Source organism: Lipophrys pholis, assembly GCF_963383615.2.
Source record: "Lipophrys pholis genome assembly, chromosome: 7".
NCBI classification, from domain to species: domain Eukaryota; kingdom Metazoa; phylum Chordata; class Actinopteri; order Blenniiformes; family Blenniidae; genus Lipophrys; species Lipophrys pholis.
In genome coordinates this window covers 19,727,292-19,741,121 of record NC_137638.1, presented here as the reverse complement: position 1 = coordinate 19,741,121, position 13,830 = coordinate 19,727,292, and the positions used below count along the sequence as shown (strand labels likewise).

General features: G+C 41.0%; 1 protein-coding gene across 1 annotated transcript; it reads right to left on the bottom strand.

The window, feature by feature from the left end:
- Window positions 1-3,401: 3,401 nt before the first annotated feature.
- vcana (versican a) lies at window positions 3,402-13,350 on the bottom strand (the record flags this gene model as incomplete). Its single annotated transcript, XM_080466573.1, has 8 exons — window positions 3,402-4,520; window positions 4,642-4,824; window positions 4,914-5,058; window positions 7,241-7,323; window positions 7,565-7,723; window positions 9,279-9,392; window positions 9,531-9,644; window positions 9,735-13,350. The coding sequence occupies 8 exons, from the start codon at window positions 13,348-13,350 to the stop codon at window positions 4,363-4,365; spliced, it is 4,572 nt and encodes a 1,523-aa protein (XP_080322699.1). The 3' UTR covers window positions 3,402-4,362.
- Between the last annotated feature and the right edge of the window lie 480 nt (window positions 13,351-13,830).

Here is a 13,830-nt window from a genome sequence, read left to right as displayed (position 1 = left end):
GTATGCAATGGTAAGGAAAAGTCTAGACTGCAACAGAGACACAGCAGCTCAAAGCAACAAAAGATATGCGGACAATTCCCTAAATAGAAAATAAGTGTACTCATTAATTCCGATAATCCTCGTGGTGAGACACACTATTGAACACTTATTTACAGAAAATATTAACACTTTAACTTTTAGACAAGAACATATTTTTGTTAAAGCTGGACTTTCTAAAACATTAGCGTTATTTTGTTTAATGTTTTTTTTAAAGTCCTGTCAGACTTTTAAAGAGAGCCATTAGTTGTTGTTGTACTTTGATTTCTCCACGGACCCACATCTGAATGTATGCCTATTTATAAGATATTATTTTGTTATTTAACTGAATTGAGAGAAGGAGGTATACTATGAATATATGGAAATTTTAGGATTTTTGATCTTTGAGTAGAATTTATTGTTCTCAAGGGAGGGCCACGTGTTTGGTGTGTTTTTGTCCATTTTTTTATTTTTTAACCCTCACTTTACTGCAGGAGAAGCTGCTCATAAACCTTGAAAAAGCTCATTCCTCCTGACTGTATCATGGAAAATATCTGAGTAAAATGAACATAAACCAGTTTCCACAGCACCTGTGCTGTGTCCGGTCCAATACGAATGCCTGGGTATCTTTATAAGAGCTGTCTGCACGTTGGTTCATCTCAGCTGTTCTCTTGCTGCTTCCTCTAGTTGTCATTAGTTCATAAATCTGTTTCTTACAAGAACAGGTGTTATGTCAAGTTCTGCATGACTGCAGAAATTTACATGCGCCTCGCTGGTCCATGAGCAGTGGAATGCAGGAGTTTCATTTGAAAATACCGTACATCAATAATGAATGACTACATCAAAAAGACCAACACACTGTGTGTACGCCAGCCTCTGAAGAAGTAACTAATAACTGTAATGAAATACACATTGCAGCGGACTGCTTTATGTGCTCATATTAAATACTAGTTAATGCCAGACACTTTGCGTGGGATTACACAGAGTCTTCTTGACCTCAACATGTCAGTCGGAGCCAAGGTGCACTTCCTTTTTAAAATAAATCCAGAGATCCTGTGAAATCCCAGAGAGACCTGAGTCAAAGGGGTCCAGGCTTTTTTTCCACTGATCTGCCATGAGACATCTGTACTTCATGAGGAAAGATTGCAGGTTTGACTGTTGCAGGGGCAAACAGGAGCAGTCTTTAATCACAAGCCAAGCCTTCTCTAATGACAGAGTGGGCAGTCATGGTGAAAACCACAGCAACTTACACAGTGATTACCAGTTGATGCTATTACCCAGGTAATAGTATTTTATCTGCTATTATACCGTGTCAATGTGAACTTCAAGTGACTGCTGTGCTGCATGAGGCGCTGCTCTGGGAATAGCAGTGAAGAGTAATGCGCTGAAAATGACTCGTGTTTTTATAGTGAGAGAATTCACCTGCTTCATTTATGCACACTTCATGTACCCATAAGTGGTGTGTGACATTCAGGAGGTACACATTCAGTCACGCTATTTACTAGGAATATACAGTAAAGTGCTGCATACGTATGCAAGTCCACAGTTGTGCAGCATCAGTTAGAGTGAATCCAATTTTTACTCCATATGTTTGCTAAAAATTCACACCGCCACTTCCTATTTGCTTCCCCTGAATGTGCCGTCTGTCTACCAACAGCCTTGTTAAGCATGGCTGATAAGTAGTTTTTTTTGTTTGTTTTAAGTGATTGATGTACGTGCAAGACACTGCAATACTTTGGCATGAGGCTCTCCAGAGGGTGATTCACACAAAGTGTTAATCCTTCACAGTATGTTCTGCCTCTCTGAGTTTTGTGGGTGTTATATGGAAGGAAATAAAACAGCGCACTCTTTTTTTTTTTTATGACTTAGTCTAACAGCACCACCTGGTGGTGAAATCACCTCACTGCTTAAATCGTATGAAATTTACATGACTGTAACATAAGAGGATGAAGGATTCTCAGTAATCTTTTTCACCATTCTTTGTTTTGGTTTTGAGGGATTTTCTTTTCCCAGCATATACAATGAAAAAAGAGAGATATTGCAAACTCCCTCATACCCATATGTCTCTGAAGTCTGAGAGGAAACCACAACATCTGGCACGGAGTCACACAAACAGACGGAGAACTTGGCCAACACTCAAAGGACCGTAGACATGCAAGTGAAGTCGTATCAGTATTCAAGAATCATATATTTTTTTTATTTTCTTTGGTGATTTGGTGAAACAAAGCAGAAAAAAAAACTGTTTGATCTATTTCTAGAAAATTCACAAACATCCCAGACATTCACATTGTAAAATAAAAAAAAAATTGAAAACAAACTGTTATAAATATAAAATGATATTATGTGCACAGTAAGGCTAAAACATATACAAACATTCACAGGCAGACGTCATATTTCTCTATGAACAAAATGCCAGAGAAACACAAAAACCATCCACATGTTTGGATATTGTGTTAAAAGCAACATTATTGCAGATTATTGCTGATGTGACCATTCCGTCTTCTTTGGTCCACCGGTGGCACTAAAGATGCGAAGAGACGTGTAAATTGGTCTTATTGCTCGGTGAGCTTCCGTCTTTAACGTGTGTGGCTGGTCTCCTGTTGAACATACCGTATCATAAATGAAGAACACTGCTGGGCCAAGTGACAGCATCGTATTTTTAGGTGCCAGTATGAAACAAGTGAGGAGATCAAGAGCAGCTTGAAAATAAATTATACGCATCTGTGCCTAAACAGCTGTTCAGTTCAAGTCTTTCTGAGTGTTTCACAATATACATTCTCTCAATGGCTGTTTTCAATTGAACACAATAACAGAAAAGCTCGGATAAAGAAAGGCGTGTGTTTATACAACAAAGCCAAAGACCAACAGAAAGAGGTGAGAGCAAGACTCCGGGGTGCGTATGTAAAACCAGCATTATAGATATTGTAAACACGCTGCAGCAACTAACTGTCAGATAAGCACGGACAATTCCAGAGCAGAAGATGCAGGCGACTCAAGCCACACTTTCCTTCTTTCACTTTACAAAAGCTGATGGACATCAATTTCCATCCGTGGATAAATGCTTTGTCGATAAGTACTTAGAGAGTAACCTTTCATATTAAATTGTACCATACAAAAATATCAATACCATTTTGAAGATTCCCTCGACAGAAATCTCTCTATAAACATTGTAATTGACACAGAGTACGTCTATTGGAAGCGGGGGAGGATGAAAGGTGGTACTTTGGTAGTTTAAAAGCTGCCAACGCAAAGAAGGTATTCAACTGATTACTGAGAGATTTGCAGAATTAGGGGAATTACTGAGCTGTAATCTAAACTACTACTGGTGTAAACTGTGAAACCATGTCTCTGAGTATGATTTGTGCCTCCATTGACAATGTTTGAATACTGGAGAAAAAAAAGATTCTTTATTTAGATCTAGTCTTCTGTTTAGAGTACAGTAAGGTACAATATGTAAACGACAGTATGAGTCCTGTGCATGATCACCTGTTTGTGCTCTGACAAACCAAACAGAGATCTCTTTGACAGAGAACAAACATTGTTAAAAAGAAGAGAGGAAGAAAACTCCACTGCTTATGCACATTACACCCTTTAGAGGACAGAAATATTCAGTTTAAAATTTCTATAAATGCTTCTACGATCCTGCTGCTGTGGGCTGTACATGATTTAGCAGTACATCAAATGTGTTGTCTCCATGAAAATACAGTAAATCTGACTTATTTCACACGTTGTGCATTGGTTAAAACACTAAACCATGTTTGTCAATATGTATAGCAGAAGATTGTCATTTTTGTTCCTTTTGGAAAATTGAAATGGTAAAGAATTCTACAATTCTTTGGTATTCTATGACCGTATGTATCACATGTGCCTGATAAAGGGTTAATGCATGCTTGAAAACCGCTTGACAACATATTCAAGGAATTCCTTACGAGAGCATACAAGCACTGTAATTCATATCGGCCTTCTTTATATGAATGAGGAACACTTGGAGTGATTTTAAATAGCACAGTCGGTGTAGAAAAACAGTCATGAATGTATTACTTTGGTAAACTGACAACAAAGAAAAAGCTTTTGCAGTTTAAAAAAAAGAAGAGAATACTTTTGCTTTTCCAGTATTATTGTTAAAAAATAAAAAAATAAAAAATAAAAGCGCCCCCTCATGAGGATGGTCATGAATCAACATGTCATCTGAAAGGCACTTCATTCCATCATCGTCCAAAATGCAAGAAAGACTGCAGGTTATCCTCCCGTGATGTGTTTTTAGTGAGTTTTTTCTCTTCCTTATTCCGCGGAAGGATCAATGCATGTGCACTCGTCTCAGTAAAGCTCTGCCGTATTCTTTGCCCGTCATTGTTTTCTCCGCTTGTGTTCAGTTCTGTCTCTCCTTCCCCGATAACGCTGACGTTGAAAGCGGACGGCCTCATCTGGCCACTTTCTGAAGTTGTTGATGCTGTAGAGACTATTGTGTTGATGCTTTCGGATAAAAGTCCTCTGATAACTCGACGCTGCAAGAAAAACAAAACAAAACATCAATCATGTGTTAGTTCTTCGCAACGACAGCGTCACTTACTGTAAAAGACACAGAGAGTGGATGCTCCAACTGAGAGCTTTACTCGCTGTACTCACGATTCATGCAGGTGATTTTCGGGATATCCCATCGTCCGTCCCCACGGCAACGGATAGTTGGGATGTGCCGCTGAATGAAGCCCATGCGACACTGATACCTCACCAGTGAGTTGATCTCATACCTCTCGCGCGTTGTACCAAAAGTGCGAGCATTTTCCACCAACGGAGGTTGACGACAGGCCACTGAGGAATGCAATAACACTTAAATGAGAACTGCGTCGTATTTTCACAAAATAATTGGGTGGGGTTGTTTTTTTTGGGTCTGTTTTTACCTGTGCCCTTCTTGCAGGTATAAGTGAGGTGGTAGTTGCAGGGAACATCATTCCACTGGCCGTCCTCGTGCCATATGATCACAACACAATCCTCGCCAGAAGTGAAGAAACTGTCGGGCTGGTTTGGCCTCCAGTTTTCATATTGCTTAAATTAGAGCAGAAGAAAAGGTGTAAGTTGTGATATTGGTTTCCGTGGTTTCAGAGGGATTTTGCTTTCAACATAAATGTAGTTTATTAAACTTGCCAACGATGTAAAATTCTAACCTCAACATCACTACAGTGTATACCTGGAGAACACTCTGTTTTAAAAGTAGTACCTGATATAACACAACACTGACACCTGGAACCGAGCAGCAACAGCATTGAGGGATCGGTGGAGCAGCAGACACTATCTTACACTAACTTATAGCTGGTGATGTCAGTACTTGTAGTTTGCACTAAAATTGAGGCAGAAATTCAAAGCTTATACCGTAGTGTGCATCATGTTGGAAAGAAATAACGGTTGCTTGTGATTTCCAAAAACTGTTACCTGGATGCCGTTTTTTTAATTCACACATTTTTTTTTATTTTATGGTGTGATAGTCCTTCCTTCACTTCGATGTAGTTTAAACAAATAGTTAAAGGTTCATAAATATTAAATCTGTAATATTGAGATGGGTGCTTGTTTTTTACCTTTACAATTTATTTTTTTTATAGCATTCCTGTTCAGTGAATTAAACAATATTCCGTATAATATATGTTTGTAGTTTTAGGGATTTTTAATCCCTTGAGGCATATTTAGTTGGTTTGGTTGGCTAAAATAATAGAAACAGAGGAATACACTTTAATCACTGTAGTTTTAAATGATGTCCACTAGGGGGAGCAATAGTATCTTGCCAAGACTAAAAGAACTCATGACATGATTTCCACAGAGCCTTTTCCAAGCTACATAAAAAAGAAACAGGGTACAGTATCACATATCATGATAAGAATCCACTAAAAGAGTTTTGTGTTCAATTCAAACTCTGTAATGACATTTCATCACAGTTTATCTAATTGTGCACATGATACAGTTGCACACATGTGCATATTAACACTCACTCATTCATACAGTGTACACACAGCTGGAATGCTGTGGGGTATTTTGGCTTGAGTTGATGCTACCTGCAGCCTGTCAACACATTCTAGGTTCAAACAGTTTCTTCAAAGCTGTGACCCCCCCCCCTAATTCTCCAATCAGGCCCCACGGCTGTGCTGCTCTGTCATTATGGTTAACAAACATACACCAACTTCCTGCTCTGCTCACTCCAGTTAACAAATGGCTGACCCATCAAATGCTCTGCGGGCCTGCATCCTCTTCAGAATAATCAAACAAACTTTGATTGCCCACCTAAACACACGTCCAAAAATATTACGGCTCGTGTGTTTCTGTGCCCTCCTGTTAATACATTTAGAAGAAAACAAAAAGATCTCACTTCTTCTTATATTGACGTCACAGTTGTTTAAAAGTAGTCTTATTTATTATATTTAAATACCCTGCAGATGACCACCCACTCAGACCCCCTGGTCAGTTTTGTTTTTTTTCTTTCTTTTTCTTCAGCTGAACACAGGTGCTGTCCATCTGTGTGGCTGCCTGTTTGGTGGCCCTGCCCCCGGGTGTCTGCCTGCTGCCTGCTGCATGCTGCTTGCTGCCTGGACCTTCTCATGAGTGTGGGGGGATAGATGGTGACCATACCTGTCTACGCCTGCCAAACCCCCCTTCCCCACTGCGTCACTGACGCCTTCGGCACCCACCAATCTCTCAACTGAGTCAGGGTCCCCATGGGAGGCCTGTTCTTATCTTTAACCCCCCCCAAAGCCATCTTTATGTTTAATCCAGCTCTCTTTTCCCAGAGAATCATCTATGAAGTGGGCACGTCCTTCTAGACAACACTGAAGCACATTGTGATTAACTGCCTGTCTGTCAAGTGTGGAGCATCCTCAGCAGCTAGTGCCTCGACAGCAAACATGTACTTCCACAATGTTTGATCAACACAGCTTTTCTGTACAGTATGTACTTGTCCCCTACATTATTGTCTTTTGCACTTTGAATTGTTGCTGCTATAGGTTTTCAGTGGTGAGTCACAGTATCTTCTACATCCTATTATACATCACCAGAGCTGTCACCAGGGTGTAGCGATATGAGGTCGAGGCGGGTGCGTCATGAGAAAAAGTCATCACAGTTGCTTTAAAACAACAACTCTCCCTAGATGACTGAATCTGTTTCCTACTTCACTTCCAAATATTTACACGCTCCTCTGTGCCATATTTGTTGAGACAAAAATATGTGAGAAAGCAACATATCTTACCATAGAGCTGCCGTCAGTCCAACGGAAGTCACTGTCAAACATCTTATCATTCAGGCCGATCCACTGGTAGTCCTGTCCCAGACCTGCCATGCAGAGTAGAGGGATGTAGATTACATTCTGCCAAATGACCTTTTTAGGACAGTTCAGTTATACAACATTCAAGACAAATAGAGTGACATCAGTGGCACTTTGAAGGCTTTTCCAGGCTTCATGTGTGAATTGAGTGCTGCTTTCTTAGATAACCGCTTCATTCTTATCATGTGCAATATGTTTCATAAGACCGGGATAAAAGAAGTTATTGTTGATTATTTATCTTCAACTTACGGTTGACAAACAGTTGCTCGTCGTGGGACAAGATGCTGGTGAGATGAGCTCCTTGAATGCGACACTCTCTTTCTGCTGTGTCCCAGTTTCTCCTGTGAGGGAAGTACTTGTAGCAGTGCCCCTGGAACTTATGCCAGCCGTAGTCGCAAATTTCTGTATCTGATGGAAAAGACAGTAGACATAATGAGCACCAAAGTGAGATGAGAAGCTTTAATGATTTAATTTCAATTTAACTTAATAATTAGGATTTGAATAAAGCAAAGTTTGATCTTTATTTGACATTCAGGAAACAATTACTCTCACCACCTCAACATCCATGGGCATCATCTGATCTCTACTGACTCTATTGTGCTGTTTGCATTGAGCATGTTGCATATCTGTATTCATCTCTGATCATTCAAGTACGATAAAAGATAATCAATGTGATGGATTGGTCTCTCACAAAAACACAATCAAGTTTGGTCTCAATAACTATTCAAAGGTTTGAATAATAGCTAAAGCAGGCGATGCCTTATTCAGTATTCTAAAAAAAAGATATACTTGATTTAATAACAAACTACAAGTAATATGTAAACTACAAAATTGGGTGGATCTCTGTATTTCATTTCAGCAAAACTAAAACATTTTAAGAGTCACTGTCAAATACAAAGTGTATGCCTCCTCTAGAATATGTATTTGTGCTGTATTTGGGTTTGTCTAAACATAATACAACAAATCAGTTTTTGGTTAACTTGTCCCATCCCGCCATAGCAAAATTAATACTCAGAGGGCTAATAGACAAAGAAGAGGTGAAAAAGTCATTCTTGAGGTTGTTCCTCATGAAGATGTGGTTTCTCTCTCTCTCTCTCTCTCTCTCTCTCTCTCTCTCTCTCTCTCTCTCTCTCTCTCTCTCTCTCTCTCTCTCTCTCTCTCTCTCTCTCTCTCTATCTATCTCTGTCTCTCTCTCTCTCTCTCTCGCTCTCTCCCACTCTCCTCTTTCGTTTGGAAAAAACAGCTCAGTTAGCAGCTGTGTCTGCGTACACAATATGGGTGGGATTCCCTGATGAGTGATCCAGACAGAATTTAGGGTGTAGACACTGGTCAACAGAAATCAGCTAAAGCTGTATGGTGCCACGGTTTAGTAATACTGTAAAACCCAGAACTTAAGAATACAGCTCTCCACATTATGAAATGATGTGTAAATACTCTTTACATGTCAAAAGTCATTCAAGTAATCTAATATATTGTCCAGACATGTTTCCTAGATGGAAATATTCACAAGTGCCATGAAGTGTGGCCCACCTGCAGTGACCCTGGCTTGACATGAAGGCAGTGACGTGGAAAATAAGGAAAGGAGACAATGTATGAGCTGTCTTTTGTGTCTGAGGCATGTGAAAACTCTAAAGGAGCTCACGGGAGTTTGAATCATCCCGAGTACTATCAGACATGATGGACCGTCAGGCAACACTAAAAAAGAAACGGTTAAAAGTAATTGCAGTGATGAGATGGAGGTGGTGCTCATGACTCAGCTAATTCCGTGGAGAAACTTAAGAGAATACTTAGTTGTACACAGACAGATCTGGATTATATCATGTCATGAGAATTTTCATGCATTTATCAAGCCTGAAAAACTATTTGTGGTTAACTTGCAGGGACTGCACAAGATGCCTAAATAAATCAAATTATAAAATAAACATTATGATAAAAAAACAAAACATTGGCATGTCATTTTTACCTTCCTCACAGTACAGGCCAGAGTAGCTTGGGAGGCAAACACAATTGAAGGAAGCCAGACCATCGACACACGTACCACCATTGCGACAAGGGTTTGACTGGCACTCGTCAATATCTTCAGAAGAAAAAAAAGAAGAGAGAATCAATAACAGGAAATGCAACAACTTCCAATCATTAATTTATAAAGGAGTGTTTATAGCAATATTTGAATTCTTCTGGTGTGTAAATTAGGGTACTGAGATTAAAGAAATACCTGTTTCACATCGGAGCCCTCCGTAACCAGGAGCACAGTTACATGAATAGACATTTCCCCTCTTGTAGCAAGAACCTCCATTCAGACAGATGTTTTCTGTACATGCATACAATCCTGTTAAGAAAAGGAAAAACAAAGGATAAAGAAAAATGCGTATCTCCCTGAAAAATATAATTTAAATAAAAGATATTGAAAGAAACTTACCAGGAATTTCCACAGGCTCGCCCACAACAGCGTGTCCCAATACAACTGTTGGATCTGGTACAGGCGTCGTTGTCCCCTCATTGGTTGGTGGGTGTCCTTCAATGAGTGAAGACTGTGCAGTAGAGTCGATGTCCAGTTTGTCATGGTATTGCGATGAAGATGATGGTGGGATGGTCACAGACGCGACTGTAACTAGCTGGCTTTGCACGTGAGCTGGAGACCTTGTTGTAGATTCAAATGGTGTTTGAGAAGAGACATCCGTATCGATTTTGGCCTCATTGACAAAGGTAGTGCCCATCCTATTAATCTCCACTTCTGAAGTCGCTGTAGAATTCACCTTGAATACAGTTTGGATTTCATCAGGGGACAAAGGATGTTGAGCTGTACCGTCACTCTTTGTAATCAATTCTCCAGAGGCCACATCAGAGCTGACAGATGTACTCTCATAACTGACAGATCCAGTTTGAACTCTGGTGCTGGACATAGCGGGCGATTTAGTGTTGGCGGGCACAGCAGCACTACCCTCCTCATTATCAGCAATGTCTGGGCTGATCATGCTCTCATCTGAGGTGCTGCTGCTCCCTGAATCACTCTCAGAACAACTGCCTGATTGTGCGGGAGTTGATGCAATGACAGAGATAGCTGCTGCTCCTACAGGTGAGTTGGTGCCTTTTTCTCCTGAAATACTTTCAGAGCTGCTCAGTGGGTCAAGAGGTGGGCTCTCAGATGTCCGAGACACAGCATGCGTTGTAGTGGCAAGTACTCCATCTTCTCTTGGTGTTGTTGGTTCACTGTCATAAGGAATGGATTCTACTTTGTTGGGGTCTGATGCATCGTAATCTGGCGTTGGATAATCTGGATCTTTGTCAAAATAATCAGGTGGGGAAGGAGTTACTTGAACATCTGGATGAAGGTTTGTGCTTTTTTCTGTTGATACGAATACCTCTCCACTTCCTGAAGATGTCGTTGCATTACTTGAAGGTCTGACAGGTATGTCACTTGTAGATTTTGTAGCTATAGTGTCATCCCCTGCAGATGCTCTCTCTGTAACTGTTATTGTGTGCGTTGATGTCACTACAGGATGAGTAGATGTTTCATGGATGGCACTGCTTTTGTCTGAGCCACTTTCAGCACCAGTTGAATTCTCTTTGGTTGCAGCTGGCTGGCTTGATGTAACATCTGTCTTGCCTCCCAGTGACGTGACAATGGCTGCACTCTGAGGAGTCACATAAGTGGAATCAAATTCATTTCTTGTCTCTTCACCAGACAACACTGGGCTGGTTGTGGCCAGATTATTTTTCTCTGAAGAGGTGTCAATATGGGGTTGGTGTGTGAATGTGATCTCAGACCTCGCTTGTTGAAAGGCCACCTCAGTGTGTGTCGTTCCTGGTTGTGGGACATTCGTAGTATCAAACTGAACCATGACATCAGGTTTTGATGTGGTTTGCAGCGGGAACACTGTTGATGTAAAAGCAGATTCATTTTTGGATATAGAAGTGATCTTGTCACCTGCTGAGGTTGAAATTCCTTCAGTGGTGGGCAATAATACTTTCTCTTCATCTGTGGCCTGATTGTCATCCTTCTTGGTAAATGTGTTGGGTTCCTCTGTGCTGAAATGAGGGGTGGGTATGGTCTTTTGACTCTCGGACGCCTCTGTTTCAGATGGTGCAGCTGTTCTGTCAGTGATCTCTTTATCAGAGCCCTCTACATACGGAATACTTGTGGTTGTTGCTCCAGTTAAGGTTTGAGAAGGCAAATGGGAGTAAGAAGACGGAATCTCAGTTTTATTTTCAGTGGCGTGTTCTCCTATCAATTCATCCTCTGGTTTATTCTCAACAGGAAAAACAACATTGGGTGTTGTTAAATCAAGGATTTCTTCAGAAGTTGAGGTTATAGAAACAGTAGTAGTATGTATGGTTTGAGGTGACATTGCGAGCTTCTTTGCTTCACTCGATGTCTCTGTTGGAGAAATGCTGACTCCTGGTGATGCTTCCGATGATGTTGAGGCTAATGATGAATCAGTGACTGAAGGTGCATGTGTCGTTATTGCGGTAGTTCCTGATCCCTCTGGTTCCTCTGTAAGCTCCATCATTTGTGTCATTGTGATTGCCGTGACACCTCCAGCTTCCTCTGTCCGAATAGTTGGGTAAAATGACGAGGAGGGAACTATAGAAATAGTGTCTACATCAATGATGGTGTCATCTTTGATGATTTTCCCAGTAGTTGAACTGCCTTCAGTTGCACTTTCAGTAACTGCAGAGAACAGATCATCTTCATCTTTTGCCTCCTCTGTGAATATGATAGATGTGCTGCTTGATGGTTTAGATGCATGTAGGACCATGGTTGGTGTGTGTTCAGTTAGGTTAGTCTTGCTTTGGCTGCTGCTTGGAGTAATAATCACAACTTGTTGATCTGTAACACTGTGATAAACTATGCTGGGAATGGGAGTGGGCGATGCTGTGAATTCGTTTTGCTTATATTCACTGCTGGAGCTTAGTGAAGTGAATTCGACAACAGTATGATCGCTAAACGAAGATCCAGTTGAATGGACTGAAACACTTGTATTGGAAGTTTGAGTTATGTGCTCAGTCGCTTGATCTTTCACCGAGCCTGAAATAGGGGGTTCTGCTGCTTCAGAAAAGATGGGGGTTTCTGTATTTGTCGTTATTCCAACCCCCTGTGATGAAGAAAGAACATCGGCGGTTGGTGTCATTGAAACAAAGGTTTGTGTTTCGCCTGCTGCTTCTCCAAATGTGATACTCTCTTTCACTGATGACGTTTCATATACTGCTGTTGTTGTTTTAGGTTTTTCTGTGCCGGAGAGGGAAGAGGCAACGCTCTTTGTGGTGTCAGCGAATGCAGGTTCATAAGTTGAGGCTGTAATTGTTGGTCTCTTTGTGGTGTGTGCTGAATATAATGTAGCATCCAATTTAGCAAGCACATCAGTAGTTTGCTCATTGGAGGCAACCTCTGTGTACACTGAACTTGTACCATCTGTGGGAGTAGTAATATTTGAAGATCGTTCTGATGACTTTATGGGAGGTAACACCGAACTCTCCTGAACGGTTGAGGTATCTGTTTGAGGAGACATTGTTGCTTGTCTCTCAGTGCTGTATAGAGAAGAAGCTGTGGAGCCAGTGGGCTTCGGTATATTAGTACCAACCGTGGACTGGACTTGCTTTGAAAGTGCTACAGTTGAGGTCATTGGTACAAATGCAGTCGACCCACTAATGTCATCACCTGAAAACTCGTCTTCATCTCCAGAACCATCTGTGGACATCCCACTGCCTTGTTCCTGAGGGTACATCTCAGTGCTGGTCTTATGAGGAGATTGGGTTGATGACATCAACACTTTTGGAAACTGTGTACTGGATTGAGTTGATGTAGTAACATCATACATGACAGAAGTGCTCTGACTCTCATCTATTTCAGTCTCATCGGTTGTTACAATAAATTCTTGCTGCTGGCTTGTGCTAGCGTCAATGGATGCCTCTGCACCAGACCCATCTGGAGTTGACTCCAAATCATCCTCTTCAGGCAAACCACCAGAGCCCTCCCCATCAATGTAGGTAGAGGTGTCCTTTGAAGTGAACACGGTAACACTTGGTAATGCCATAGGTTGAGACGTTTTAAACATATAGGGACTTATTGTGGTAGTCATAAATGTCATAGAGGGATGAGCTACCCGTGTTTGTGTTTCGTGATGAGGACCATCTGTGGATGCAGATATGTTATCCCCTGAATATTCAGCTTCAGTGAAGTCACCACTTTCTGAATCAGACACCGATGATACTATTAACTCAGACGTGGTTTGATCAGTAGATTGTTGTGTCTGGAACTCAGCGGGGGTTGATGATTCAAGACCAAGTTGTGATGTGGTATGATCCAAACCTACCAAGCTTTCACTTTCTGGTGTGACTTTGATTTCGGATCGAGTAGAAACAGTGGTTGAAAGCTCAGATCTTTTAGTTGAAGATACTGGCTTCGCTGTGCTGATAATTGGAGAAACAGTGATGGCTGCACTTGTAGTGGTTTCTTGAGACATAATAAATGTTTTATCGGTTGCTGTGCTCTTTGGGGAGTTTGTCAGTGTGTC